Source organism: Danio rerio, chromosome 6, assembly GCF_049306965.1.
Source record: "Danio rerio strain Tuebingen ecotype United States chromosome 6, GRCz12tu, whole genome shotgun sequence".
Lineage (NCBI taxonomy): Eukaryota > Metazoa > Chordata > Actinopteri > Cypriniformes > Danionidae > Danio > Danio rerio.
The window spans coordinates 44057074-44084911 of NC_133181.1; the positions used below are offsets into that span (position 1 = coordinate 44057074).

A 27838-nucleotide genomic window follows, 5' to 3' on the forward strand; every position below is an offset into this window, starting at 1 on the left:
CCAGTAATTTGCCGGAATGCTGCGCTGTGTGAACGCAAAAGGAAGATTGCCGGAAAGAGCGCGTGCACGTCTAGAACGTGCTGACGTGAGATGTCTGCTTTAGCCAATCAGAACAGTCAGACGCATTCACGTCCGCGCGGTTTATGAGAATAAAAGCCTTTGAATATTTTTCCAGGCACATTCAGCTGCTAGAAATTAGTCAGATAACGGTTATATGTTCATCTTAATGCCAACGGTGTAATTAATTATCGATAAGATGCTTATGATATGCCGTTGTTTACCTTCAAGCTCTGCGTGTGCCCATGAAACCGCCCGGAGCGCCAGCACACACACATATGCGAAAGTGTTTCTCTATACGTTTTCATCGAAGTTGTTCACTATACTGATCCATCCACAGAGTTTGTGGTGTAGTCAAATGTTTACAAATACAAGCGCAGCCGTTTAGAGGTAATTTCTGGTTAATGTCAGAATTTACCGGTATTTTGGAATGGATGAGTGAATGCTCTTTTCCGGAAAAATTCCATAACGTCCTCGCCTGTGTGAACATCACTTTTTTTAATTTACCGGTTAAGTCGTTCTGGAAATTTTCCATATATTTACCGGTATCACTGTGTGAAAGGGGCTAATGACTTGTAGTGCAAGCTTTGTTATTGGTCTGCTTGGTAGTGGTGACGAGCGTGCTAAGAGCTGCGAGCCCGACGGAGCGATTGTTTTTGAGTGTCGAGTCTCGTGAGGGAGCTCCAGATCGAAACTTTTGATTTGTGTTTACCTTTATGATTAAAGATGTGGCAAACTATGTTGCACGCCCGCCGGTTCCCACCTCTGAATGAGTAAGTTGGAGCTACTTGTAGCGTTCAGAAAAAAACAAAACACCCGCGAAAAAGTAACACAGCGCACTATAAAAACCTACTGCCAGCTAGTGTTTCCAAAGTGTTATTGCAGAGCAACACAAACAGCACGCAGAAGTATAAATGCATGACTACCTGCAAGGCATACACCGTGAGTCACGCCGATCACTCCACGCAGAGGTATAAATCAGCCTAGGTTTAGCAACTGAAGAAAAAAATGGGAGCTTTTCAGGGAATGAAACGTGGAGAGGGCAGATGCGATCCAGAGAATCAAACAATCAGGCTCACTCCTCTTCTTAGTACTGGCCTTCCAGCAAGACTGTCAAACAAGGTCATTCAGAGCTCTAATCTCACAATAATAGGATTATTAGATGAACAAATGTGCGTGAAATTGCTGAGCAATTTAGTTAATCAATTCAGAACAAAAAAGTGTGTCACACAAGATTATTAGACGGCGCTTGAAAGCATGCTCATTTATGGCCATCATTGTTTTACAGCCGAACACATCTAAGCCTAAAAATGGCTGTTTACATCTTGTAGAGATTAACTAAAAAGGAAGTTTAACATCTGGGGATTTGTATATAATCACAAGTCTTTTATAAATGAATGAGATTTGACTTTGTGCTTTCGTTTCAATGTTTCAAACATGTTTAAAAACAATGTGGGATTTTAAAAGCAGAACTGAGGTGTGGTGAAATGAACGTACCAAAACGCAGGCAAGCCTAACCAACTATTAATAATGAAGAGTGAAAGATGTATACGAGAACAAAAACGGCATTGTATTTTTCATCCTATTTTCCTCCTACTGAATCATTCTTACAGCGCAACGTGATTAGTAATTCCCAGAAACTGAGGCAGAGCTTTTTCTGAAACTCGATCTCAGTGCTGCGCTAGCTTGCATTCATTTTCTACTGACGCAAATATGTAAATAACCGTTATATGCAATAACATGTAAGAGAAAAACTAAATCAGTCAGAATCATTTTAGCAGTCGCACAGCAAAAAAAGAAATCAGATTCCAATTGAATCAAGAAACAGTTGGTATGAATACAAATAATAAATCAAACATTAAAGTATTTATAAATATTTATTATGTCGTGTATTATAGAAATACAAAATGACTCGATCAGGGTTTAATGCTTGTTTCATTCCAGTTTACACAGATTGATCTTGCATTCGTCGTAGCCATGGAGCATGTCAGGTTATCAGTCAGTATTTGTAGGCTTTCTGTGTGTGTTTGTGGGCTAGCGTCGTGCTGCGAGCGGCAATGGGCCAGCTGTTTCGCAGAATGAGCGCATTACTTCCAGGGAGAGACGAGTGCAGGGCTGGGAGGGGGAGTTCTTAGAAAAGGCCTCAATAATTACCTTCAGCCTACTGCACCCTGACACTTACTGCGCACTGAGCACATACTCACAATCAATGCAATCTCACCACAACAAAACACACACACACACTTACCAATTTAAAGGAAAGTCAGCGTCGAAGCTGTAACAGCAGTAGGTTGTGGCACAAAACAAATAGAGACCTGTGGAAGGTGGATTTAAGGAAGGAGCTTCTCGGTAGGATTGGCAGGTTTTTGTGCTTGCTGCATGCTGGGAAACTGGCAGGAGACTGGCTCTGTACCACATGCAATTTGGCTAAAGGCATTCTGAATGGGCAACTGCTGAAATCTCTTGTTCTCCTGTGCTGTGTTAAACAATTGTCTTGACTGTATTTCTGAATCCTCGGTTTCAGCCATTTTCTTCATTCTTCTGTAAAATACAGAATCTCGGTCTGTGGATAAAACATAATAATAATAATATTATAAAAAAATAAAATGATTGATTTTATATATATATATATATATATATATATATATATATATATATATATATTTTCCAAGTGCTATTTTATAGAGATCATTTTTTATAACATTAAAGTTCATAGTTTAAATAATAACTAAATAGTTTTGTCTTTGCTGTAATGACAGTACATAATATTTTACTAAATATTCAGATTTAAAAGCTTAACTTAATTAGGTTAACTAATCAAATTAGGTTAATTATAGGGATGTCCCTATCAGGGATGGGCAGTATTTAAGATACATGTATTTCAAATATAATATATTTAAATGGTGTTTTGTAATTTGTATTTGATGGGGTTTATGAAAATGGGGTAATATTTTGTGTCTTATATTTTTGTATTTTTAAAATACTGTAAAATACTTGGTAAGAAGTCTACATGATGACATCATAAAAATACAGCCTCTGATAGGTGATTTCTCAGTTATTTGCCTAAGCTTGAGATCAGAACAGAAAATTGATTAATATTGCAGAAGGTGGTCAATGCTTGGAGTATGGATGGAAATTATGCAACACACACATAAAGAAAATAACAGACAAATGACTACTTAATTTGGATACTTAGTTTGTTTTAATTCAACCCAAATAACAGGGTGAACGCGTGGGTTTTAAAAAGTAATATTTCAAAAACTAAACTTTAAGTCCTACATTTACAGAAATATTGTGTTGTAGCTCTTGAATCATTTTAAACCGGTCTTAATTTTAAGTCTAAAGTCTAAAGTTGGCCCCCAATTGGGCCAACACCCATCTAATCACCAACAATCTAAATAATAAAGGAAAATAAAACTAAAACAATTCCACAGGATAATAACAGCAATATACCCCTTTACACACTCTTCCAATTACACAAAAACTATTAAAGTGGGTGTAATAAACAAAATACACAAAATAAAGTGAGTGGACATTTGTAAATATTTGTAGATTAGGCATGGAACTTAAAGTTTTATAACAGAATTAGGTTGAATAGGAGTCATACTCGATTTATTTGGACCTGCAGCAAACAAATATACTGTGTATATTTAGATTATTTGTGTAGGTTTCTTCATAATATACTTTCAACAAAGTTAAACTTGTCTTTAAATAAAAAATAAAAGAAACATTATGTTTCTTGTTTTGACACATTAAAATATGTGGTCAAGAAATAACTACATTTGTTTTTTCCAATTACATTGGTCCAACCAGACCATTACAAAAAAATCCTTGGTGTTTATCCCCGTATAAGTCTAAAATCTTATTCATAATGGTCCTTAAAGGGTCTTAAAAAGTCCTAAATTTGACTTGATGAAACCTGCAGAAACCCTGAAATTTGTTGTTTCCTACCATTTAACTAAAAAAAAAAAAAAATTAATCCAAGGAATTATCTCAGAGTCTTTTTTTCAGTGTACAATACTTCATTGTCTTTTTCAAATGTCAGTAGTTGATCTGCAGGTTGTGCATTGAAGAGTACAATTGCAAATATACATGATTATTCAGAAATCATGTTTTTATATTAAGTATTGAAGATTTCAATAGCAAAAAAACTATTGTAAAAATATTTAATATGGCAAAAAAAATTCAAATAACCTCTTCATACGTCGTCCTTTTAAAAGGCTGTTAAGAGAGTCAATTTTACTGGCCATGCAATGGATGGAAACATACTAAAGAGATATAGTACTGTTTAAACTCATTATCTGCATCACATGGCTTTTACAGTGATTAAAGAGATCATCTTCAAGACAGGGCTTTCTGCGTGGAATTTGAACAAAATTTAGAGTAAAATCACTATAAGAGAAACAAAGGTTGATGAATACCTCCTCGTGTACTGTAGTAGAGGTGAATGAGTTGGCAGAGAAGCTGACTTAAACTTGCTCAGAGAAATGCTGTTGCTGTCAAACACTGTTTACTTCACTGGGTCAGTTTAATGAAGGGATTGACCGAATAGTCCTATTGATGGAAGGTTTGCAAAGAAATGTCATGCTCTCTTGTGAAAGTATTATGTAGTAGTTTCAAAATAGAGTATTTTATTTTGATACTTTTGGCTGGTGTATTTTGTAGTTTATTTTAATACATGTAAAATTAAGGTATTTATCCCATCTTATCGTTATCATCAACTTTATAATACCTCCAGACCGCAGGCATACTCGCGCTTTCTGCTTCAAGCTGCTTCCGTGTTCTACTTTGCTGGCATTTTACCAACAGCGTCTCTGCAACATCGAGTGATCTCATGTCGCACGCGTTGCTGTTTCTGTGTGAAGTCAAGAAAGAGGTCTAACTCTGTGCCACTGCAAAACTGTAGATGTGTTAAAAATTGAAATTCAAATCCCGATCGAGTCTGAAACTGCGTGATCGGGCCTGTTTTCTGATCATGTGATCGGATCTAGACATCCCTAGTTAATTAGGCAAGTCACTGGACAACAGTAATTTGTTAAGTAGCCACAATCGGACACATGCGCTGAGAACTGTTTGACCAGACTGTGAATCAAAGCTAATAATATTGTAAATAATGTTCAATTGCTTACACAGACCGAACATTTCGCCTCACAAGACCTCAGTGTGTTATCAGGAGCCAAGGCTATTGATTTGGACTTGTTTGTATGTGTTTATTTTTTATCAAAAAAACCTATCACCATTCACTACATCATAAGATAAAGTAAAATCGTCTTTAATGTTCTACTGAAAAAAATTCTGGACAGTTTTTATGCTCCTAACTTTGTGGGTACAGTTTAGGGATGATCCCTCTCTGTTCAAACATGACTAAGCATGACAAAGCAAACAAGACATGGATGATTTAGTGTGGTGTGGACTGGCCTGCACCGAGTCCTAAACTCAACCTGATAGGACAACTTTGGAATAAATTATAGGCAAGACCGTGAGCCAGAACTTCTCATTCAACATCGGTGCCTGATCTCACAAAATTCTGATAAACACACTCTTAAACCTTGTGGAAAGCCTTCCCAGAAGACTTGAAGCTGTTCCAACTGCAGGAGCCATGGCTATTCATTTAGACTCATTTGTATATGTTTATTTTTTTATCTAAAAAACCTGTCACCATTCACTAATATCATAGGATAAATTAAAATCATATTTAATGTTCTACTGAAAAAATTCTGGACAATTTTATACACCTAACTTTATGGGAACAGTTTAGGGATGACACCTTCCTGTTCAAACATGACTGAGCATGACAAAGCAATTTTCATAAAGACATAGATGGGTGCGTTAGGTGTGGACTGGCCTACACAGAGTCCTAAACTCAACCTGATAGAACAACTTTGGGATAAATTATAGGCAAGACTGTGAGCCAGAACATTGAACATCGGTGCCTGATCTCACAAAATTCCGATAAACACACTCTTAAACCTTGTGGAAAGCCTTCCCAGATAAGTTGAAGCTGTTCCAGCTGCATGAGCCATGGCTATTGATTTAGACTCATTTGTATATGTTTATTTTTAATCTAAATAACCTGTCACTATTCAATAACATCATAAGATAAAGTAAAATCGTCTTTAATGTTCTACTAAAAAAATTCTGGACAATTTTATACTCCCAAACTTGATGGGAACAGTTTAGGGACAACTCCTTCAATTTCAAACATGACTGAGCATGACAAAGCAAACTTCATAAAGACATAGATGAGTGTGTTAGGTGTGGACTGGCCTACACAGAGTCCTGAACTCAACCTGATAGAACAACTTTGGGATAAATTATAGGCAAGACCGCAAACCAGAACTTCTCACTGAACATCAGTGCCTGATCTCACAAAATTCTAATGAACACACTCTTAAACCTTGTGGAAAGCCTTCCTAGAAGACTTGAAGCTGTTCCCGTTGCAAAGGGTGGGCCAACATCATATTAAACTCTACGAATTAAAATGTGATGTCATTAACACTCACGTATGCAAAGGCAGATGTGCCAAAACTTGTATGCATTGTCAAATAACACACAGACGCACAACTAAAACAAAAATACATCTACTACAGAAATCTGCTCTAAAAAAAATCCTAAAAAACCCTCGCCTCCCCATGAGAACACGGAACAATAATAAGCTTATAACTTTCCACGAAAAACAAATACCTGAGTACATATTTGCTCTTTGCTGTTGAGCAAGAAATTCCGCATTACTCATGAAATCTCACTGTAACTGGACTCCAAGAACAAACATTCATAGAACGAAAACGCATCACACCCAAATATTTGTTTCTGCAAATCTGCCAAACAAGTACAGCAGAGCTTCAATGAAAATGCAGGAAACAACAAAAACAGGGCAGGTCACATTAACTGAAGCTCCTGACCTGTTACTGAGGTCACAGCGGCTTTCCAGATAAATGAACTCAGGCATGGTCTCCATCACCAGCTGCTGGATGACTGGAGGATGACATGAGGAAACTTCCAGATAAACCCGCCTGGACACATAAAGACAAAGCCATTACGAAAAAAAAAATGTGTGTTAGAGAGGAATACCACGTAAACAATCTCGTAAGCAGTTAGCCGTGAAGAACAGTAGTGTGAGACGGAAAATCTGAAAGCTAATGCTAGGTTAACCCCACTCAATGGAGCTTCCCAGTATCTGTGAAAGGACAGCACGTGTCACTTCTGCGAAAGAAACAAGTCTTGAGTGGACACAAAATTAGACACCCAGAGGGAAATCTGAAACCCTGTATAGACGGCTACAGGTTCATAGAGAGCAATGGCCTGCGATATTCTCTTTATCACTCATCTGTTTAGACAATGTAGACATACAAAATGTTTTCAGTTTTAAGATTTGGGGATTTTTGGCTTTTTCAGTCTGATGGAAAGAACATCCTAAATACACCATTAAGTGTTACTTTAAGTATTCTGAAGATTTCATTTCATTACAGATTTTTTTAATGTAATTCTTTTAAGATTCTTTTAAGAATCTTCTTTTCTTTTAAGTTGTTTTCTCATAAATCTCCAATATTTAGTTTTACACAATTCTGTATTCTGAAGATTTATACACACAGATTTGTTCATACATAATTTGCCTGATTTTATAGATAGATTTCATTCTAGTTTTCAGACAAATTTTTGTGTATTTCCTGAATTATGCAGTGACAACGATCATCTTGAAAATCCCCTCAGTAAAAAACTTTGACTATTTTTTAAATATAAAAAAAATAAATAAAATATTAGAATTATTTATTGAGTGTTCAGATTTATCTGCTAAAAGTGTTTGCAAATTAGTGCATGTTTAAAGAGGTGGTTCATCAGCACGTTACGCTAATCAACTTGAAGATTTTGGCCTTTTGGACTTTTTATTTTTATTTTTTCAGTCTGATGGAGAGAACATCCTAAACACACCATGAAGTGTTTCTTAAAATGTTTTCTAGATTTCAATTATAATACTGATTTTTAAACATCATTCTCTTCGAATTAGTTTTTTTTCCCGCTCCATAAATTTCCAAAATTCTTAATTCTACACAATTCTGTATTCTGAAGATTTATACACAGAGACATGTTTATACATAATTTGACTGATTTTATAGATTTGATCAAAGTAAGAAGTTTGAAACCCGAATTCGTAAATTGTTCCGACTTCTATGCTAGAAATGTATGCAAATTAGCGCATATTTAAAGGGGTGGTTAATCAGCACATTACACTAATCAGTTTTAAGCTTTGAGATTTTTGAATTTGTTTTGTTTTCAGTCTAATGGAGAGAACATCCGAAATACATCATTAAGTGTTCTCTAGATTTCAATTACAATACAGATTTATTAATGTCATTCTATTTAGTTTTTTTCCTCCATAAATTTCCAAAATTCTCTAAAATTCAATTCTGTATTTTGAAGATTTATACGCAGAGATTTATTCATACATAATTTGTCTGATTTTATAGATCTTATTCTAGTTTTTAGACAAATCTAATGTGAATTTTCTGAATTATGCAGTGATAAAAGTCATCCCCAAAATTCTCTCAGTAAAACCCTGACTCTAATATGAAAATAAATAAATAAAATATTAGAATGAAACATTAAGTTTTAATTTGTCAATTGTTCAGATTTCTGTGCTAGAAGTGTTTGCAAATATTTATAGAGGTGGTTAATCAGCACGTTACGCAAATCAACTTGAAGATTTCGGCCTTTTTGACTTTGTTTTTTTTTCAGTCTGATGGAGAGAACATCCTAAACACACCATAAGTGTTTTCTAGATTTTAATTATAATACCGATTTTTAAACGTCATTCCCTTCAAATTATTTTTTTTTCTCTATAAATTTCCAAAATTCTTAGTTTTACACTGTATACACTGAATACTCTGTATTCTGGAAATTTATACACAGAGACATGTTTATTCATAATTAGACTGATTTTATAGATTTTATTCTAGTTTTCAGACACATTTAGTGTATTTTCTGAATTATGCAGTGATAAAACTCTTCCCCAAAACCCTCTCAGTAAAACCATTTGATGCAAATATGAAACTAAATAAAATATTAGAATTAAACAAGAAGTTTGAAACCCGAATTTGTAGATTGTTCTGATTTCTGCGCTAGAAATGTAGGCAAATTAGTTTAACAAGATTAGATTAAATTGTTTAAAGAGGTGGTTACCCGGCATGTTACACTAATCAGTTTTAAGCTTTGGGCTTTTTGGCTTTGTTTTGTTTTTGGTCTAATGGAGAGAACATCCTAAATACACCATCAAGTGTTACTTTAAGTGTTCTCTAGATTTCAATTACATTAAGGGTTTTTAAAATGTCATTCTCTTCAAATTGTTTATTTGTCTCTAATGCACTGAGCCATGCATTTCCAAAATTCTTAGTTTTACACAATTCTGTACCCTGACGACTTATACAAAGAGATTTGCTTATACACAATTAGCCTGATATTACAGATTTCATTCTAGTTTTCAGACAAATGTGGTGTGTATTTTCTGAGTTAAACAATGACAACATATAGGGATGCTCAAAATAATCGATTAACCGAAAGTGTGCGTTTTTAAACAATTAATTTATATATTTTTAAAGTTTGGCTGCATAAGGAGCTGATCACAGCGAACGCACTTTTTGAGTTGAGAAGCAATGAATGGTTTACTAACGGCCGTGAGTGTTTTGCACGCTGCTAAAGAGCTAAGAATGACCAAGAGGCGGCACTCAATAGAATGTTCCATTGCAACAGCAGCGCCCAGCAACAGCCCCATGATTCCGCCATTTTGGAGTGAAAGCGGTCGGCCGTCCATTGGATCTTATTGCTGTCGAGATGGCAAGCAGCTGCTTTGTTTTTAATTAATTTATTTAAAAAGCGCATTAACAACACTTACTATCACAATCATCAGCACTTTTAATAGTTTATTTTACAGACTTATAATACACTGTTGTTCTATTGGATTTTTCATTCCAAAATGGTTTCCCAAATCTCTCTCTCCCAAGTCTCGGCTCTTGGTGATTCTATGCTCTTTGACGCTGCACACACTGCTCACATTTAAATTTGTGATTCGTAATGTAATACGTCAACTGGTGATAAACATTAGTTCATATTTTAGCCTTGTCATGCGTACAGAGTTTACACAAGACAGGTTCTGCAAGTGTCGTCACTAAATTCTAGAACTCATCATTGTGTATGCATGCGTGCATGTGTGTGTGTGTCAAGAGTGATGAGGGTGGGGTGGAACATTACTGGGAGAATGTTTTGGTTCCTGGCATATACTGTTATCTACACAGTACTGCGTAGCGCTCAATTCCCTGAAGCGTTTAAGATATGCTGGGAAAGCTTCTTAGCCAGATTATACCATACTATTTATACTACATTTGGCTAAAAGGCTGCTTCTCTATTCATTCAGAGACGCTGCCAGACCACATTGATGGTTTTAGACAAACACACACTCAAACACACGCGTGTTTCTTTACTCACCCTTGTTTTGTTAGGAGCTTGGAAGCCAGAGCCAGAATGGGACGAATCACAAAGAGGCCGTCTGACCCCCCGTCCAGCGCAGCGTGGTCTTCAAAGCTGCAAGAGAAGAGGTGAAGCTGGTGTAAATAAGAAGTTGGGGGCGTTTGAGAGATCTGCAGAGTGGATGGCAACATTAACAGCCTGAGGTATCAAGACATTTGTGCCGCCCATTACATTACAAAACACAGGAGAGGGCAAATTCTTCAGCAGGATAGCGCTCATTCTCATGCTTCAGCCTCCACATCAAAGTTCCTAAAATCAAAGAAGGTCAAGGTGCTTCAGGATTGGGCAGCCCAGTCACCAGACATGAACATTATTGAGCATGTCTGGGGTAAGATGGAATAGGAGGCGTTGAAAATGAATCCAAATAATCTTGATGAACTCTGGGAGTCCTGCAAGAACGCTTGCTTTGCCATTCCAGATGGCTTTATTAATAAGTTATTTGAGTCATTGCAGAGATGTATGGATGCAGTCCTCCAAGCTCATTCACAGTCATACATAATATTCATTCTTTTTCCACTTTTCGTTAGGTCAGACCTTACTGTCCTAATTAAATAATTAAAAATCAAGATATGATCATATTTTATTTTAGTAAAATAAGCTTAATTTAGAGGCCCTTACAATATAAGCCACTTCTTATAACAAATGATCAACTAGAGGTCAAGTTATTATTTGCTGCTCCCAAAACTTAGGCGAGAAGACTTTTGTCAGGTAGTGTATATTTTCTGAACACTTTTATTACTCATTTTCCTTTTACATGTTATTTTAATTTTTATTTTAATATTACTTGTTAATTTAATATTTTATTATTTATTATTTTAATATAATATAATATAATATAATATAATATAATATAATATAATATAAGGCCGTACTAGTTAAATGTAAGTGAATGTATTTAATTGAATAAACAAACAGTGATCAATACATTAATTACAGTTTTAATCTTTGTACGTTATTATCTTTGTTAATATTAGTTAATGAAAATACATTGGTACATTGTTAGTTCATGTTCACTCACAGTGCATTTCCTAACAAGAACTTCAACAAGCATGAATTTGGATTTTAATCATGTACCTGTATTAGTAAATGTTTAATGATTAATAAATGCTGTACAAGTTTTATTCATTATTAATTCATGTTAGTAAATACATTAACTAACATTAATAATTTGTAATGTGTGATAATATAATATAATATAATATAATATAATAGACACATACATATATGCATATATTAATAAAACATACCTTTTTATAAAAATGTTATGTACCTTATCTGTGTAAAAATGGACCTGAATGCATTATTTGATGGATTACACACAAATTTAGTGAATCCATGTTTTTATAAATGAACTAAACCTGGGTGTCAGAAGCATAAGCCTCAGAAAACAACAGTTAATAATAAAAAGTTACATTTATAATATTTCATACAATTATTCATTTACAACTCGCCAAAAAGGCCTCACCCGAGTATCTCTGTCTGTAAAGCCTCCATGTCCTGACTGAGTATGTAGGGAGGGTTGCTGACAATAAAGTCAACAGGGTTACATTTGCTCAGGATCACATCTGCGTCTGAGAAAAACAAAACAAAACATTTATTCTGTCATATATGAAACAGATTTTGCACTGATGTAGCTACATTACCAAATTAAAAAAGAAAAAACCAATGGCCAGTCAGAAAATACAATCAAATACTACACTCACTGGCCACTTTATTAGGTTCACCTGTCCAACTGCTCGTTAACGCAAATTTCTAATCAGCCAATCACAAAACAGCAACTCAATGCATTTAGGCATGTAGACATGGTCAAGATGATCTGCTGCAGCTCAAACTGAGCATCAGAATGAGGAAGAAAGGTGGTTTAAGTGACTGTGAATGTGGTATGGTTGTTGGTGCCAGACGGGCTGGTCTAAGCATTTCAGAAACTGCTGATCTACTGGGATTTTAATGCACAACCATCTCTAGGGTTTACAGAGAATGGTCTGAAAAAGAGAAAATATGCAGAGAGTGGCAGTTCTGTGGGCGCAAATGTCTTGCTGATGTCAGAGGAGAATGGCCAGACTGGTTCCAGCTGATAGAAAAACAAGTAACTCAAATAATCACTCGTTACAACTGAGGTATGCAAAAGAGCATCTCTGAACACACAACACGTCAAACCTTGAGGCGGATGGGCTACAGCAGCAGAAGACCACACCGGGTGCCACTCCTGTCAGCTAAGAACAGGAAACTGAGGCTGTAATTCGCACAGGCTCACATAATTTCATCATGGATGTGCAGCTGACAAATCTGCAGCAACTGCGTGATGCTATTATGACAATATGGACCAAAATCTCAGAGGAATATTTCCAGTACCTTGTTGAATCTTTGCCAAGAAGAATTAATGCAGTTCTGAAGGCAAAAAGAGGTCCAAACCGGTACTAATAGAATGTACCTAATAAAGTGGCCAGTGAGTGTAAACACTAGCAATGTCTGGAGTTTATTTAGATGATGACTTATAAATTACTATTGAAAGGTTTGACATGAAGAAAACTATTTTTAAATAAATAAACACTTTTATTGATGTTTAACAGAGCAAGGAATTTTTCACAGTATTTCCTGTAATATTTTTTTTTCTGGAGAAAATCTTATTTGTTTTATTTTGGCTAGAATAAAAGCTGGTTTTAATTTCTTTTAAAATCATTTTAAAGGTCAAAATTATTAGCCCTTTAAGCAATATTATTTTTCAATTGTCTACAGAACAAACCATCATTATACAATGACTTGCCTAATTAACCCAGTTAAGCCTTTAAAATGACAATTTAGGATGAATATTAGTTACTTTATGAATATCTAATAAAATATTATGTACTGTCATCGTGGCAAATATAAAAGAAATTAGTTATTAAAACTATTACGTTTATAAATGTGTTGAAAAAAATCTTCTTTCCATTAATCAGAAATTGAAGGATTGCTAATAAATCTGATTTCAACTGTAAATCAAAATAATCGACATTAAAGATATTTAGCTACAAAACATTTTTACATAAAATTGCACAGTCATCAATAAATCCAAAAAATCATCATGACTTCCTAACGATCATGTGAGACAAAAAAACGTGACAAACATTTTAGAAAACACACTTGTGAATGGAAATATTACGGAATAAACACAACTAGGTGCTATTTGTATGTGTCTACAGTACTATGATAGCATTTGGTTTTCTCGTTTATATATACTGTACACAAACCCACATGACATCTGCAGCAGGCTAGTAATAAACACCGTCAAAAGGCTTCCATTTATGACTGCCAGCTCGACACTCATAAAGATCATTAACCAACCATTTCAGCAGAAGCGCCTTTTACAGCGTTTATACAGTAAGCCGAGAGCAATGGTTAAAGAGAAAACAGAGCCTAAATGAATGTGGGTAGGTCACAGAGAGTTAAAAATCATCTGTTTAGCATTGATGAGGGCTGTTTTTAATGCCATCTAGCGGGAAGAGAAGCACAAGCTTTAACAGGAAAAGCCAGATAAATCCCTGGAATTAGCAGAACATTTCCATGTCACTACCTTAGAGGCCCTTCTAGGATTTGGGATGGACCGTCTGGCTCTCGATTATCTGCTAGCATTGTATTCGAACTAATGCTAAATCAATTGTGAAGGCTGTGACAATAATGCTATAAATTCTTAGTGTCCTCACACAATGGGACGTTTCATGGTGATTTAAATATGGGAACATGTAAAATCTGAGGTTAAAAAATGGAAAGGGAGGGGATTATGGTGTGGAAAATCTGAGGCAAATCAGGTGAATTAGGTAAAACAACTGACTAATAGCATCATGTTTTTCCTGTTGAGTAATTGCTTTAAGAAATGCTAGCTTTTATATAAAAGTTATGCTTATATATGGAAATGGGGCATTGTTTTATTTAATATGTGCTCATTTTTATACATTGAATTAAAATCTGAACACTAGATGAATTCTTTTCATTTTATTTCTGACATTCATTTATTCATTCATTCATTTTCTTGTCGGCTTAGTCCCTTTATTAATCCGGGGTCACTACAATGGAATGAACCGCCAACTTATCCAGCACATTTTTACGCAGCCCTTTCAGCCGCAACCCTTCTCTGGGAAATTATTTCTGACATATCAGATATTATTTTTTATTTACTACATTTTTTATGAGAACATAAGTAGTAGAAGAGAACAAAATACTATAAAGAAGAGTCAAATAAAAATACCCAGTAAATTTGAACGCTTAAGTGTCAAATGTACCATTCACACAGTTTTTTCTGAATATAGTTACAAGAAAGTGGTGGCTTAGTGGTTACCACTATTGCCTCACAGCAAGAAGGTTGCAGGGTCGAGTTCCGAGGTGGCATTTCTGTGTGGAGTATGCATGTTCTTCCTGTGTTGGTGTGGGTTTCCTCCGGGTGCTCCAGTTTCCCCCACAGTCCAAATACATGCAGTATAACTGAATTGGCCATACGGTATGAATGTGGGTGTGTATGTGTGTTTTCTAGTACTGAAAGGGCATCTACTGTGTAAAACATGTGGCGGAATAGTTGGCGGTTCATTCCGCTGTGGCGACCTCTGATAAATAAGGGACTAAGCCAAGTTATTTCATTATTATAGTATTTTAATACCCTATTCTCATAATACACTAACCGGCCACTTTATTAGGTACACCTGTCCAACTGCTTGTTAACGCACATTTCAAATCAGCCAATCACATGGCAGCAACTCAATGCATTTAGGCATGTAGACATGGTCAAGACAATCTGCTGCAGTTCAAACAAAGCATCAGAATGGGGAAGGAAGGTGATTTAAGTGACTTTGAACGAGGCATGGTTGTCGTTGCTAGACGGGGTGGTCTGAGAATTTCAGAAACTGCTGATCAACTGGCACTTTCACTGGTCCGAATGGTCCGAAAAGAGAAAATATCCAGTTACAACCGAGGTATGCAAAAGAGTATCTCTGAATGCACAACATGTCCAACCTTGAGGCAGATGGGCTACAGCAGCAGAAGACCACACTGGATGCCACTACTATCAGCTAGGAACAATAAGCTGAGGCTACAATCCACACAGGCTCACCAAAATTGGACAATAGAAGATTGTTGCCTGGTCTGACAAGTCTCGATTTCTGCTGCAACACTCAGATGGTAGGGTCATAATTTAGCATCAACAACATGAAAGCATGGATCCATGCTGCCTTGTATCAACAGTTCAGACTGGTGGTGGGGGTGTAATGGCGTGGGGGATATTTTCTTGGCACACTTTGGGCCTATTACTACCAATTAAGCATGGTGTCAACACCACAGCCTACCTAAGTATTGTTGCTAACCATGTCCATCCCTTTATGACCACAGTGTATCCATCTTCTAATGGCTACTTCCAGTAGGATAACTCGATGTGTCATAAAGCACGAATCATCTCAGACTGGTTTCTTGAACATGACAATGAGTTCACTGTACTCAAATGGCCTCCACAGTCACCAGATCTCAATCCAATAGAGCACCTTTTGGATGCAGTAAAACAGGAGATTTGTATCATGGATGTGCAGACGACAAATCTGCAGCAACTGTGTGATGTGTAACATAGGCCAGCTAGTAAGTGCTGTGCAGGTAAACCTCACTCCTCTGACCTTCTGAAGGTGCTTCAGCGACAGATGCTGGAGGCCATGGTCTTTAGCCTCCTTGTTAGAGCAACCGACTCCCATGCGGAAGGTCGCCGGTTTGATCCCAGCTTGAAGCGGATTGGGTGGTGTAGGACCGGCGGGGTAACAGATGCCATCATGTCAATATGGAAAAAAATCTCTGAGGAATATTTCCAGTCCCTTCTTGAATCTATGCCACGAAGGATTAAGGCAGTTCTGAAGGCAAAAGGCGGTTCAACCCAGTACTAGTAAGGTGTATCTAATAAAGTGGCCGGTGAGTGTATGTTTGAGTTCTTAATGTTATTTACTTTTTTCTACACTTGCTGGATTTTCATGTTTAATTGTTTTTATGTCCAATGTAAAAAAGCTCTGTGTACCACACATCTGTTTATAAATGTGGTAAGATTTTGAGAATCACTTTTTATCATTCCATAATTCAGAAAATACCACAAACAGGCAATAAATAAATTAATATAAAATAATAAAATCAACCCATTTAGTTTTGGAGTAAAATATTATTATTATATATAATCAGACCAATTATGTATGAACAAACACATCTGTTAAAACCTTCATGAAGATTTAAATAAATCTGTGAAGATTTATGACTCATAAAGCAGAATTTGAGAAAACAGCCTTTAAAAATATGAATAATAAATATCTACAGACACAAATACATAAAGTTTGATAAAAGTAAAATAAAATGGAAATTCCTTAGAAGAGTCTAAAAAAATATATAAAAGCCCAAAATTTCAACATTGACTGGTGCCTGCAGTCAGCATCTTGTCTTTAGCCCAAATATTTAGTAAACAAACATTCAAGGAGAGTGGTGTGTGTAGAACTGTGTAAAGAATGAATGACATTCAATTTCTACAGAAACACGCTGAGCTTTCTAAGGAACTGTGAGCTTGGATTACACGCGGCTCTATTTGTGACCCACAGACAAAAGTCAAGGAAATGGAACAATTAGAAATGCCGGTCACTTCCTTATGTTTCCTCTCCTTTAACCAAACAGCCAAAAGGCCTTTTTAAATGACACCTCAGGACTGGCAATATCAAGTAATTAGTGAAAAACAACAAAGAAGGATCAAAATAACATGTAAAGAACATCTAGTTTCAGCTGATAATTATTTCCATTCTGTCCGCTTTTGCTTAATCAAATCTGTCATAGAACAGAGAGTCTCATTTATTTATGTATCTACTCTGATTATCAAACAAATCGCAAAGGGTTGCTGAATATTTCCTGCTAGTTAGGATACAAAGATACATTTTGAAAATATGCTAATTTTACAACACCCCTAGAGTTAAACAGATGAGTTTTACCATTTTTCAATCCATTCAACCAATTTCTGGGTCTGGCGGGAGCACTTTTAGATTAGCTTAGCTTAGCATAAATCATTAAATCGGATAAGACCATTAGCATCTCACTCAAAAATAAAAAAATAAAAGAGTTATGTCTCTTCTATTTAAAGCTTGACACTTCTGTAGTTACATTGTGTACTAAGACTAACAAAATAAAGAGTGACTATTTTTTAGGGCGATATGACTGAGAGGGGTCTGGATGCAGACCTGGTGAAGTGCAATCTGAGCTGCATCCAATGCTTTTTTATGGGCTCACCTAACCCCACCCCTAAACTACCCTTCACAGTGACGTCACTCGCTCCATTTGAGTGCATTGTGTCTGACATTGCATCGCTGAGTGATGCAATCTCAGCTTGCATCACAAAGGCTGCATCCAGATAATATTGATATGACTAGAAACTATACTCTTGTTATTAACTTTGTATATGTACCATGAGTGTAGCAGAAATAATAATAATACGCATTCCCTGAAAATAGTTCCCAGATGGACAAGGAACATTATTGAAACTCTTTTTTGATATTTTTTTTAAGCAAGATGCTAATGGTCTAATCCAATTCAATGATTTATGCTAAGCTAAGCTAAAAGTGCTCCTGGTAAACCCGCAGATCAACTGAATGGATTTAAAAATAGCAAAACTGAATTGTTTAATTCTGGAGGATTGTAAAATGAGCCTATTAAAATAGTGGAGTGTTCCTTTAAGACGGTAATAGTTCTTTAAAGCTCATTTCTGGTATTAACCACATTATAACATCATTAAAGAACATGAGTGATATGATGAAATCAAAATATTTATTTTCTGCCAGCATGAAACTAAAATAAGAGCCTGCAGGCTTAACACTTTCAATGCATTATATTACAGTTGTTATACAATAAACAATGTCTTAATATTTAACTACACCATTGTTAGGCTTGCAATAAAATGTTCTTTGAATCACCAACACATTAAAAGCTGTTAAAGATTAATCATCTTATAGTAGTTGATGACGTCAATTAGATAAGTTGACTAGAAATGTGACCCTGGACCGCAAAACTAGTCTGCACCCTGCAATACATTGTATAGGTCAAAATGGTTGCTTTTTAATGCACAAAAATCATTAGAAAATTAAGTAAAGATCATTTCCTAATGTAAATATAGCAAACCCCAATAGCTGATAAATAATTTGCATTGCTAATCACTTCATTTAGATAATTTGAAAGAGGATTTTTTTGTCAGTGTTTTGATTTTTTTTAACCCTCAGATTTCAGATTGTTGTTTCCCATCCGGTTGTTTCCCATCCAAATATTGTCGTATCCAAACAACCCATAAAGCAATGGAAAGCTCATTTATTCAGCTTTCAGGTCTCAATAATAATAATCATAAAGTTCACTTATGGCTGGTTTTGTAGCCTAGGATCACATGTGACATTTGCCTGACCTGCCATCAGAAACATTGACTCTCTTTCATCATTTAAATCAAGACTTAAAACTTACTCATTTAAGTTAATTGTATCTGCACTAGTTGCGAATACTTTTATATGATCCTTCTCTGTGTCCTTGAGTTGCCAGAAAGGCGCCTTTAAATAAGATGTATTATTATTATTTGTTGTACATTAGCCACATTTAATAACTACAAATAAAATTATGTTTAATAATTTCAAACTATTTGCAGATCACTCTTACCTTTAACCACATCTAAATGATGAACCTCTAGTCTGTCCTGCAGACCTAGTCTACAACAAACAGAAGAGGACACATATGGAATAGTTAACATAATAAAACATCAGGTCATAAAGATCCACATATAGAAGTGATGCTAGTGGTCACCTGTTTGCATTTTCCATTGTTAGACATACAGCATCCTGGCTCTGATCCAAAGCAAATACCCTGAGCTTGAAAAATCAAGGGTACAGATGTTACTGCACTACTCAAAGGAGCGAGATAAATAATTAAGAGAGAGAGACACTGAGTTCAAACCTGTGGAAGGCTGCGTAGTAAACTAAGAGAAATGGCTCCAGACCCACAGCCCACCTCCAGACCATGAAAATCCCCCCGAATAGACTCAAAGTCCTCTAGAACTAGACCAACCAGCTCCTGGATGAACATAAAACAGCAGGTTCAAATGGAAATAAATGTTTTCAAACACACAGTGTCTGTGTTTATACAAAAAGAGACGTCTATTTGAAGTTCACTATTAGTTTGTTGCAAAAATTCAGACGTTCTGCGTGTGTGTGTGTGTTGGTTTTTACCTCTGTTTCGGGACGGGGTATGAACACAGGAGGCTTCATCTTCAAGGTCAAGTCTCTGAAGTCCCATTCCTCAATCACATACTGTACAGGCATCCTTAAAAAAAGCATGTGCACATGAGTATGATAAAACATCAAGAGGCATTTTTATTTTTTATTTCATGAGTGGATGCAGTAGATTGTTTTTTTGTTTTTTGTTTTTTTTCACGAATTAACATCTACAGCTAATAACGGTCTAATTAATAAATATTTTGGGGATGAAATAATTTATTTGATTATTCTATTTCATTTGAATGGTGTAACTAATCTAAATTTAGCAGTAGGTAGTGCTGTCGCCTCACAGCAAGAAGGTCGATGGTTCGAACCTCGCCTCAGTGGGCGTTTCTATGTGGAGTTTGCATGTTCTCCCTGCCTTCGCGTGGGTTTCCCCCACAGTCCAAAGACATGCGGTACAGGTGAATTGGTTAGGCTAAATTGTCCGTAGTGTATGAGTGTGTGTGTGAATGTGTGTGAGGATGTTTCCCAGAGATGGGTTGCGGCTGGAAGGGCATCCGCTGCATAAAAACTTGCTGGATAAGTTGGCGGTTCATTCCGCTGTGGCGACCCCGGATTAATAAAGGGACTAAGCCGACAAGAAAATGAATGAATATATATTAATACTTTACAATCGAGTTTCATTTGTAATCATTAGTAAATCAGTTTTTTTAATTTGTGCCATTTCTACAGAAATCCAAGTTTTGGTTTTAATACTGCTTTAATAAACATCAAATAGAACTGAGTTATTAAGAACTAACTCATGTTAAGAAACATTACTAACAAAAATATGCATAAACATATTGCTCGTTATGAGTTATTGCCTTATAATGGACCTCAATGCAGTAACCACATTAGCTACCATGATCTACAATAATATTCTCTAAAGCATTTACGGATCTTAATTGTTAATTTCACTATGTAATAATTCATTATCAAAATAATAAAATTTTATATAAAATTTTAATATAATCAATATATCAAATAATTGTATCTTTAATAAGTTCAGCCATGGCAACACAGTGGCGCAGTGGTTAGCACTGTCGCCTCAAAGCAAGAAGGCCACTGGTTTGAGTCCCGGCAGGGTCAGCTGGCTTTTTGTGTGGAGTTCTCCCCGTGGTCGTGTGGGTTTCCTCCGGGTGCTCTGGTTTCCCCAACAGTCCAAACAAAAGACATGTGCTGTAGGTGAATTGAATAAACTAAACTGGCCATAGTGTATGAGTGTGAATGAGTGTGTATGGATGTTTCCCAATGATAGGTTGCAGCTCAAAAGGCATCCGCTGTGTAAAACATATGCTGAATAACGTTTTATTCTGCTTTGGCGACCTCTGATAAATAAAGGGACTAAGCTGAAGGAAAATGAATGAATGAATAAAAGTTCAGCCATTAACAGTGAAAAGCTCTCTCTCTCTCTCTCTCTCTCTCTCTCTCTCTCTCTCTCTCTCTCTCTCTCTCTCTCTCTCTCTCTCTCTCTCTCTCTCTCTCTCTCTCTMTATATATATATATATATATATATATATATATATTGTGGCAAAGATTTTAAAATATAATCTGACATATTGGTTTAAGATGTAAAATAAATGTGAAATGATGTTTGTTTTGTGCCAATTAAACCAAAATAAAAAAATATATATTTTGAAAAGTAAATAAGTAATTTTTAAAAAATAATCTATTTGGACGAACTGAAATGAATTAATGGGATCTTTCTGTGTCAGTTTTTTGAACACATTTTTATTAAATTATCAATTTTTTCAATATTACAATTTTATCCATAATTATCAATCAAAAAATTTTGCTCCCCCACCCCTCTGGCCCCCCTAAATTTGGATGCGTATTTTTGTGTCACAACTAAAACGCCACAAAGAAGCGAGATCAGCCATCGGTGGCAGACTGTGGAGATATGACTAAGGCATTCGCTCTCTCTGCTTTCCTTTGACTTTTGTCAGTGACAGTGCTGCGTGCATCAGTTTCCCACATTCGTCAGAAGTTAACCCCCAAATTGACACAGGTAATAAAAAGATTCAACTTCAGCCATGTTCATGTTGTAAAACACTATCAAAATGTCCACTGTTGATTATATTTGACTTTTGTTATCAATAATGATGTTAACACTTTTAATATAGGAAGTACTCGGCTATGCAGAGGCTATTATTAATCAGAAATGGAGTGTACATTGTTTAACAGTCCTGAACTTACAGTCGGCAAGTACCGGAGTACAGATGGAACACATTGATCAAATTCATTTTTGTCAGTCACGCTCATGTATAAGTAACATTCAACTTGTTTAGTTTTGCCTTCATTCATTTTTGATTTAAGTTGTGACATAAAGTACCAGTCTTTAAACACATGATTTTTTACAACACACTTTTAAACATAATAGTTTTACCTACGAATTTCTAATAACGACTTTTTTGTCTTTCGCTTGGTGACAGTGAGTGCATGATATTTTACTAGATATTTTTCAAGATAACATGTAATTTTAAGACTTAACTAGGTTATGTTAACTAGGAAAGTTAGAATAGTTAGTCAAGCTATTGTATAACTGGTTTGTTGTGTAGACAAGGGGTTCCCAAACTTTTCAGCCTCCAACCCCCAAAATGACAATGCCAGTGACTTGCGACCCCCAATATCCTCTGAGGTGGTTATAAATATAGAAACCTTGCATGCAATGATGCACACACAACAATATACCCAAGTCTATTCTATGTTTAAATTTTAAGTATGTCCCTGCTGTAAATGGGCCAGACAGTTTAAACTGGTGTTATAAAATCAATCTGCTGCATCTGATGCTATTGCTGTGTTTTTAATATGATGCAATTACACCAGGGGTCACAATCCAATAGAACTAGTAAGTATAAGCTACCATAGTAAACAACTATTTTTTCTCCTTAGTAGGTTATGAATAAAATATGGTCATTCTTATGGTTTATTAAAATTAAATAGATATTTGGAAATAACCAGGTGACCCCCCCCCCCCCCCTTCATTGTCCCGCGACACCTCAGGGGGTCCCGTCCCCCACTTTGATAACCAATGGTGTAGACAATCAAAAATTATAAATATTTTAAAAATATATTATAAAAACTACTTTTATTCTAGAGAAACTGTAAGAAATAAGACTTATTATGACTGCAGAAGAATTATTTTTGTTTTATAGGAGATACTGTGAAAATGTCCTTGGTTTGTTAAAGATCACTTGGGAAACATCATTTTTAATTAACGGGAGGGCAAAAAAATTGACTTCAACTGTATTTATTAAAGTTTACAGGTGTAAAAATGTGGCTTGATGTTCTTGAATGTTAAAAGTGTGTTATCCTACAACAATACAAAGTTACTTGTCAAATAAATTAACATGGAAGATTATTTTGAGTTTAAGTTATTTTAATAGCTTATTTATGAAGACTGCAGAGTATTGCATGAATACAAAATGACTTAGAATAATTGTTTGAGTCAGGGATTTCCAGACTCGGTCCTGGAGGGCCGGTGTCCTGCAAACCGGTGTTTAGTTCCAACCCCAATCAGACACAGCTGGCCTTGCTAATCAAGCTCTTATTAGGCCAGGGATGTTCAAACCCGGTCCTGGAGGGCCGGTGTCCTGCTGAGTTTAGCTCCAACTTGCTTCAAAACACCTGCCAGGATGTTTCTAGTATATCTAGTAAGAGCTTGATTAGCTAATTCAGGTGTGTTTGATTAAGGTTTGAGCTAAACTCTCCAGGACACTGGCCCTCCAGGACCGAGTTTGGACACCCCTGTACTAGGCAGTCTAGAAACATGCTTGCAGGTGGGTTGAAGCAAGTTAGAGCCAAAATCTGCAGGACACCGGCCCTCCAGGACCGAGTTTGGACACCCCTGATTTAAGTAGTTTGTGTGATGCATGTTAAAGTGTGCTCCCTAAAAGTTCAAGTGTGCTCCCCCAGTTACTCTGGTCTAGAACCGCCACTGTCAATATAACACTGATAGCACTTGCAGCTTAAATACTTAAGTAAATAATTAAATAACATACAAACCACTAGCTTTGAATTGCACTAGACACGAGTAAGCATTGATCAGTGAGTGGAATAAGTTGAAACTCCTCAGAAATGGTTTAGTGTTAACTTTAGGAGAGTAAATGAATAACAAATAACATTTCAAAATGACTCGATTCAACAGAACTGTAATGAAGTTCTGTAAAATCCTACGCATGTGCATACAAAATCTTAATTATCTGTGAAAATCATAGAAAGCGAAACGCTGTAGTACCTTGTTAGGCGTTTTGAGCACAATTTCCACACAGTTTCTCTTTCTTTGTCAGTCAGGGTGTCTCGCAGTCTTTTCTTCTGAACACATTCCAGCTTTATGCAAGGAAAGACAAGGACGTGTCATCATGGAAATTGAAAGAAAAATGTTTCTGAATCGCTATTGAAAGTACTTTCTGAAATTCCCTTGACATTTCATCAGATAAAAGACTGAACGTTTGAACTGAAAATCCAAGCAATGATATTCTTATAAACAGTAAAATGCCTGAATACATTTTCAGCTGTACAATTCAGAAAACACACCCACACACTCACACACATATATAATTGTATAGCGATGCTGTGGCCTTTGGTTACACTTGGTCTTCACGATGCAAGAACATCAAGAACTCGCACACATAACAAAACAAATGCTAATCAAACATGATTAATATATTCATGAATGTTGCATTATAATACTAATACTTTTAAAATTTAAGTGACATAAAAATATAGAATAAAATAAAAAATTAAAACATAAATTATTTAAATTTTAAACATAAATGATTTAAAATTTAAATAACTTTTATTCAAATAACTTTTACAACATCACCCATTGCCTGAAAACAGTTCCCAAATGGACAAAGAACATTATTGAAACTCTTTTTAGATAATTTTTTAAGCAAGTCGCTAATGGTCTAATGCGATTCAATGATTTATGCTAAGCTAAGCTAAAAGCGCTCCTAGTAGACCCGGAGATTGACTGAATGGATTTAAAAATGGCAAAACTTAATTGTTTCATTCCGGAGGATTGTAAAATGAGGCAGCATGGTGGCGTGAAAAGCAGAATCGCCTCACAGCAAGAAGGTCACTGGTTCGAGCCTCGACTGTGTCAGTTGGGATTTCTGTGTGGAGTTAGCGTGTTCTCCCCATGTTCGTGTGGATTTCCTCCGGGTGCTCTAGTTTCCCCACAGGTGAGTTGGGTAGGTTAATTGTCTGTAGTGTATGTGTATGAATTTGAGAGTGTATGGGTGTTTCCCAGTACTGGGTTGCGGATGGAAGGGTATCCACTGTGTAAAACATGTGCTGGATAATAGTGCTGGGTGATTAATCGAAAAGCAAACGAAATTGACATTCAGAATCTATAATTAATATAATTTTTCCAGGTCAATTTTTTAATTACTCTGTTAAAGCTGAATTATACCTATTTGATTATGAATATTATTATTTATACTTAATATTATGATATTTTACTTCTGCCAAAGCTCGAGTACAGTCCGGCGCAGCCTTTGCATACCCACGCACCTCTCAAAAAATTTACTTACACGTCACAACAACCCATATCGCAAGCTTTGTGATTGGTCCGTTTGGAAGCGATGATGACAGGGGGTGGCGCAAAGACGCATTTTAGGCAATGGGTGTTTTAATTTCAGTTGTTCAGCGTTGGTGTTCAATAAATAATCATGGATAGCAGATAGTGTGTGTGTTTACTTTAATTATTTTAAAATCAAGTAATGCACCCTTCATTCAGAAATTTCTCACTTGTAATTTGTAAGCATATTTACTTACTTTTATTTACATAAAATAAGTAATTAAAATAATCCTTCATTAATTATAATTAATTGGCGCAGTGGGTAGCACAATTGCCTCACAGCAAGAAGTTGGCTGGTTCAAGCCCCTGCTGGGTCAGCTCGCATTTCTATGTGGAGTTTGCATATTCTCCCCGTGTTCGCATGGGTTTCCTAAGGGTGCTCCGGTTCCCCCCACAAGTCCAAAAACATGCGGTATACTGTAGGTGAACTGGGTAAGCTAAATTGGCCATAGTGTATGTGTGAGAATGAAAGTTTATGGATGTTTCTCAGAGATGGGTTGCAGCTGGAAGGGCATCCACTGCGTAAAATATATGCTGTATAAGTTGGTAGTTCATTCCACATCGATCCCTAATGAATAAAGGGACTAGGCCGAAGAAATATGAATGAATAACTTTTTAAAATGTATAAAAATGTTATAATCAAATTATTTTTGATATTGTAATGCACTAATAAATTAATAATAAAATAAAAAAGACATTTGGTGAATAGGTCATATCTACAATTTCTAAATAATTCGGAATATTTGAAAATAAATTGAAGCCAACTAATACATTTAAAATTTTTTAAATATTTTTTGTCCATTGCAAAATAAAATTGGATCATAATGTCTTAATATATTACATTAATATATGTAACATAGGTCTAATACATAATATAATATACAGGTATGTTCAAAATAATTAGAATATTGAGGGAAAGTTCATAATTCAATAATTTGATTCAAAAAGTCAAACTTGTGTGTTAAATTTGTTCACTACACACAAAGTGAAATATTTCAAGCCTTCACTTGTTTCAATTTGAATGACTATAAATTTAAAATGGAAAAAAAACAAAAATCCAGTATTTCACAAAGTTAGAATATCATGGCAAAGTTCAACACTGTAGGCTCCCAGTGTCTTAATTTAGTCCGCTAATTAATACAAAGCCTCGAAATGGTCTCAGTCTGGCTTAGTAGGCTTCAGAATCATGTGGAAAACTGCTGACTTGTCAGTTGTGCATAAGACCATCATTGGAACCCTCCATTCAGAAGAAATGTCTCTGTTGTGCCGGGAGACGCACCCCTGCCGTAAAATGCACCCCTCTGAACTGATCATCTATTTTATCTAAATTGATTTAAAAAAAAATAAAAAACAATAATAATAATAATAGTAATAGTAGAGTTGGGACACTGAGAGTGACTAAGGTGAGTTTTATCAATTGAATCATTCCCTTACAGAAGATATATAAATAAATAAATAAATAAATAAATAAATAAATAAATAAATTGATTGACTTTATATACAATACGGATGAGATTAAGTAAATTGTTTAATGTGTGGTTTAGTTTAAAACAGCAACAACAATTAGTGAACTTATTTAACACAAGTTTCACTTTTGTAACAAATTCTTGAAATAAGTGGACTTTCCCTTAATATTCAAATTTTTTGGAACATACCTGTATAATATAATCACATATTAAAATAATAAATGTATCAAAGGGTTTAAACAAATATAGAAATTATAAATTAAGAATATGTATTTGTAATATGGCAGAATTAAACAAATCAATGGTCCTACTTTGGGGCTTTACTGATTTACAAAGTACACAGAATGAGACATAAGTGCTTTACCTTTTACATTGACCTAGATAAATAATAATAAAAAAAATAAAAATAAAATAAATAAAAAACACTCTGGTGAGAGAGAAATTTACCGTTTTTTCGCCAAGTACATGAGATATGATGTATTGACTAGAGAGTAGAGGTTCCGAGATGCGGTGCAGGCTGAAGTGTTGAGCCCACAGACTGACCGCGCGCTCGGCTGTGATGCTGCGCTCTGCCGGTGGAGCAAGAGCGCCCTCTGCTGCACTACCACAGCACAACAACCGCACAACGTCACACTGTGAAATAAAACACAGCACGGCACATCTTCAACTGTATATAAACACACTTACACACACGTTCTATGATTAATCGCTGAGTACTAGAGAGTGATCGTTATTAAAATGCATAGGAGATCAATCAAACATTTACCCTCTGTTTTAACAATCCACTCTTTCTGTGCATACATCGGAGAAGAAACCAAGTGGTCTTGAAAGTCATCGCTCCGAACTGTACACTGATCAAGAAAGAAACTAAATTCTGAGCTGCTACAGAATATCTGATAATAATGTAACCTGCATGTTTTCGTCCTTGAAGGCAACCATGTGCTGCGAGTGTTCGA

The 27838-nt window shown here is 35.7% G+C and overlaps 1 protein-coding gene across 1 annotated transcript; it reads right to left on the minus strand.

Annotated features, from left to right (window-relative positions):
- Window positions 1-1937: 1937 nt before the first annotated feature.
- Window positions 1938-27838, minus strand: hemk1 (HemK methyltransferase family member 1). The gene is made up of 11 exons (NM_001114419.1): window positions 27649-27838; window positions 27330-27515; window positions 24070-24161; window positions 19803-19896; window positions 19531-19647; window positions 19381-19445; window positions 19237-19286; window positions 12041-12146; window positions 10534-10629; window positions 6960-7070; window positions 1938-2620 (listed from the first exon to the last, which is right to left on the minus strand). Exons 1-11 carry the CDS (start codon window positions 27715-27717, stop codon window positions 2578-2580), a joined length of 1029 nt encoding a protein of 342 aa, NP_001107891.1. The 5' UTR covers window positions 27718-27838; the 3' UTR covers window positions 1938-2577.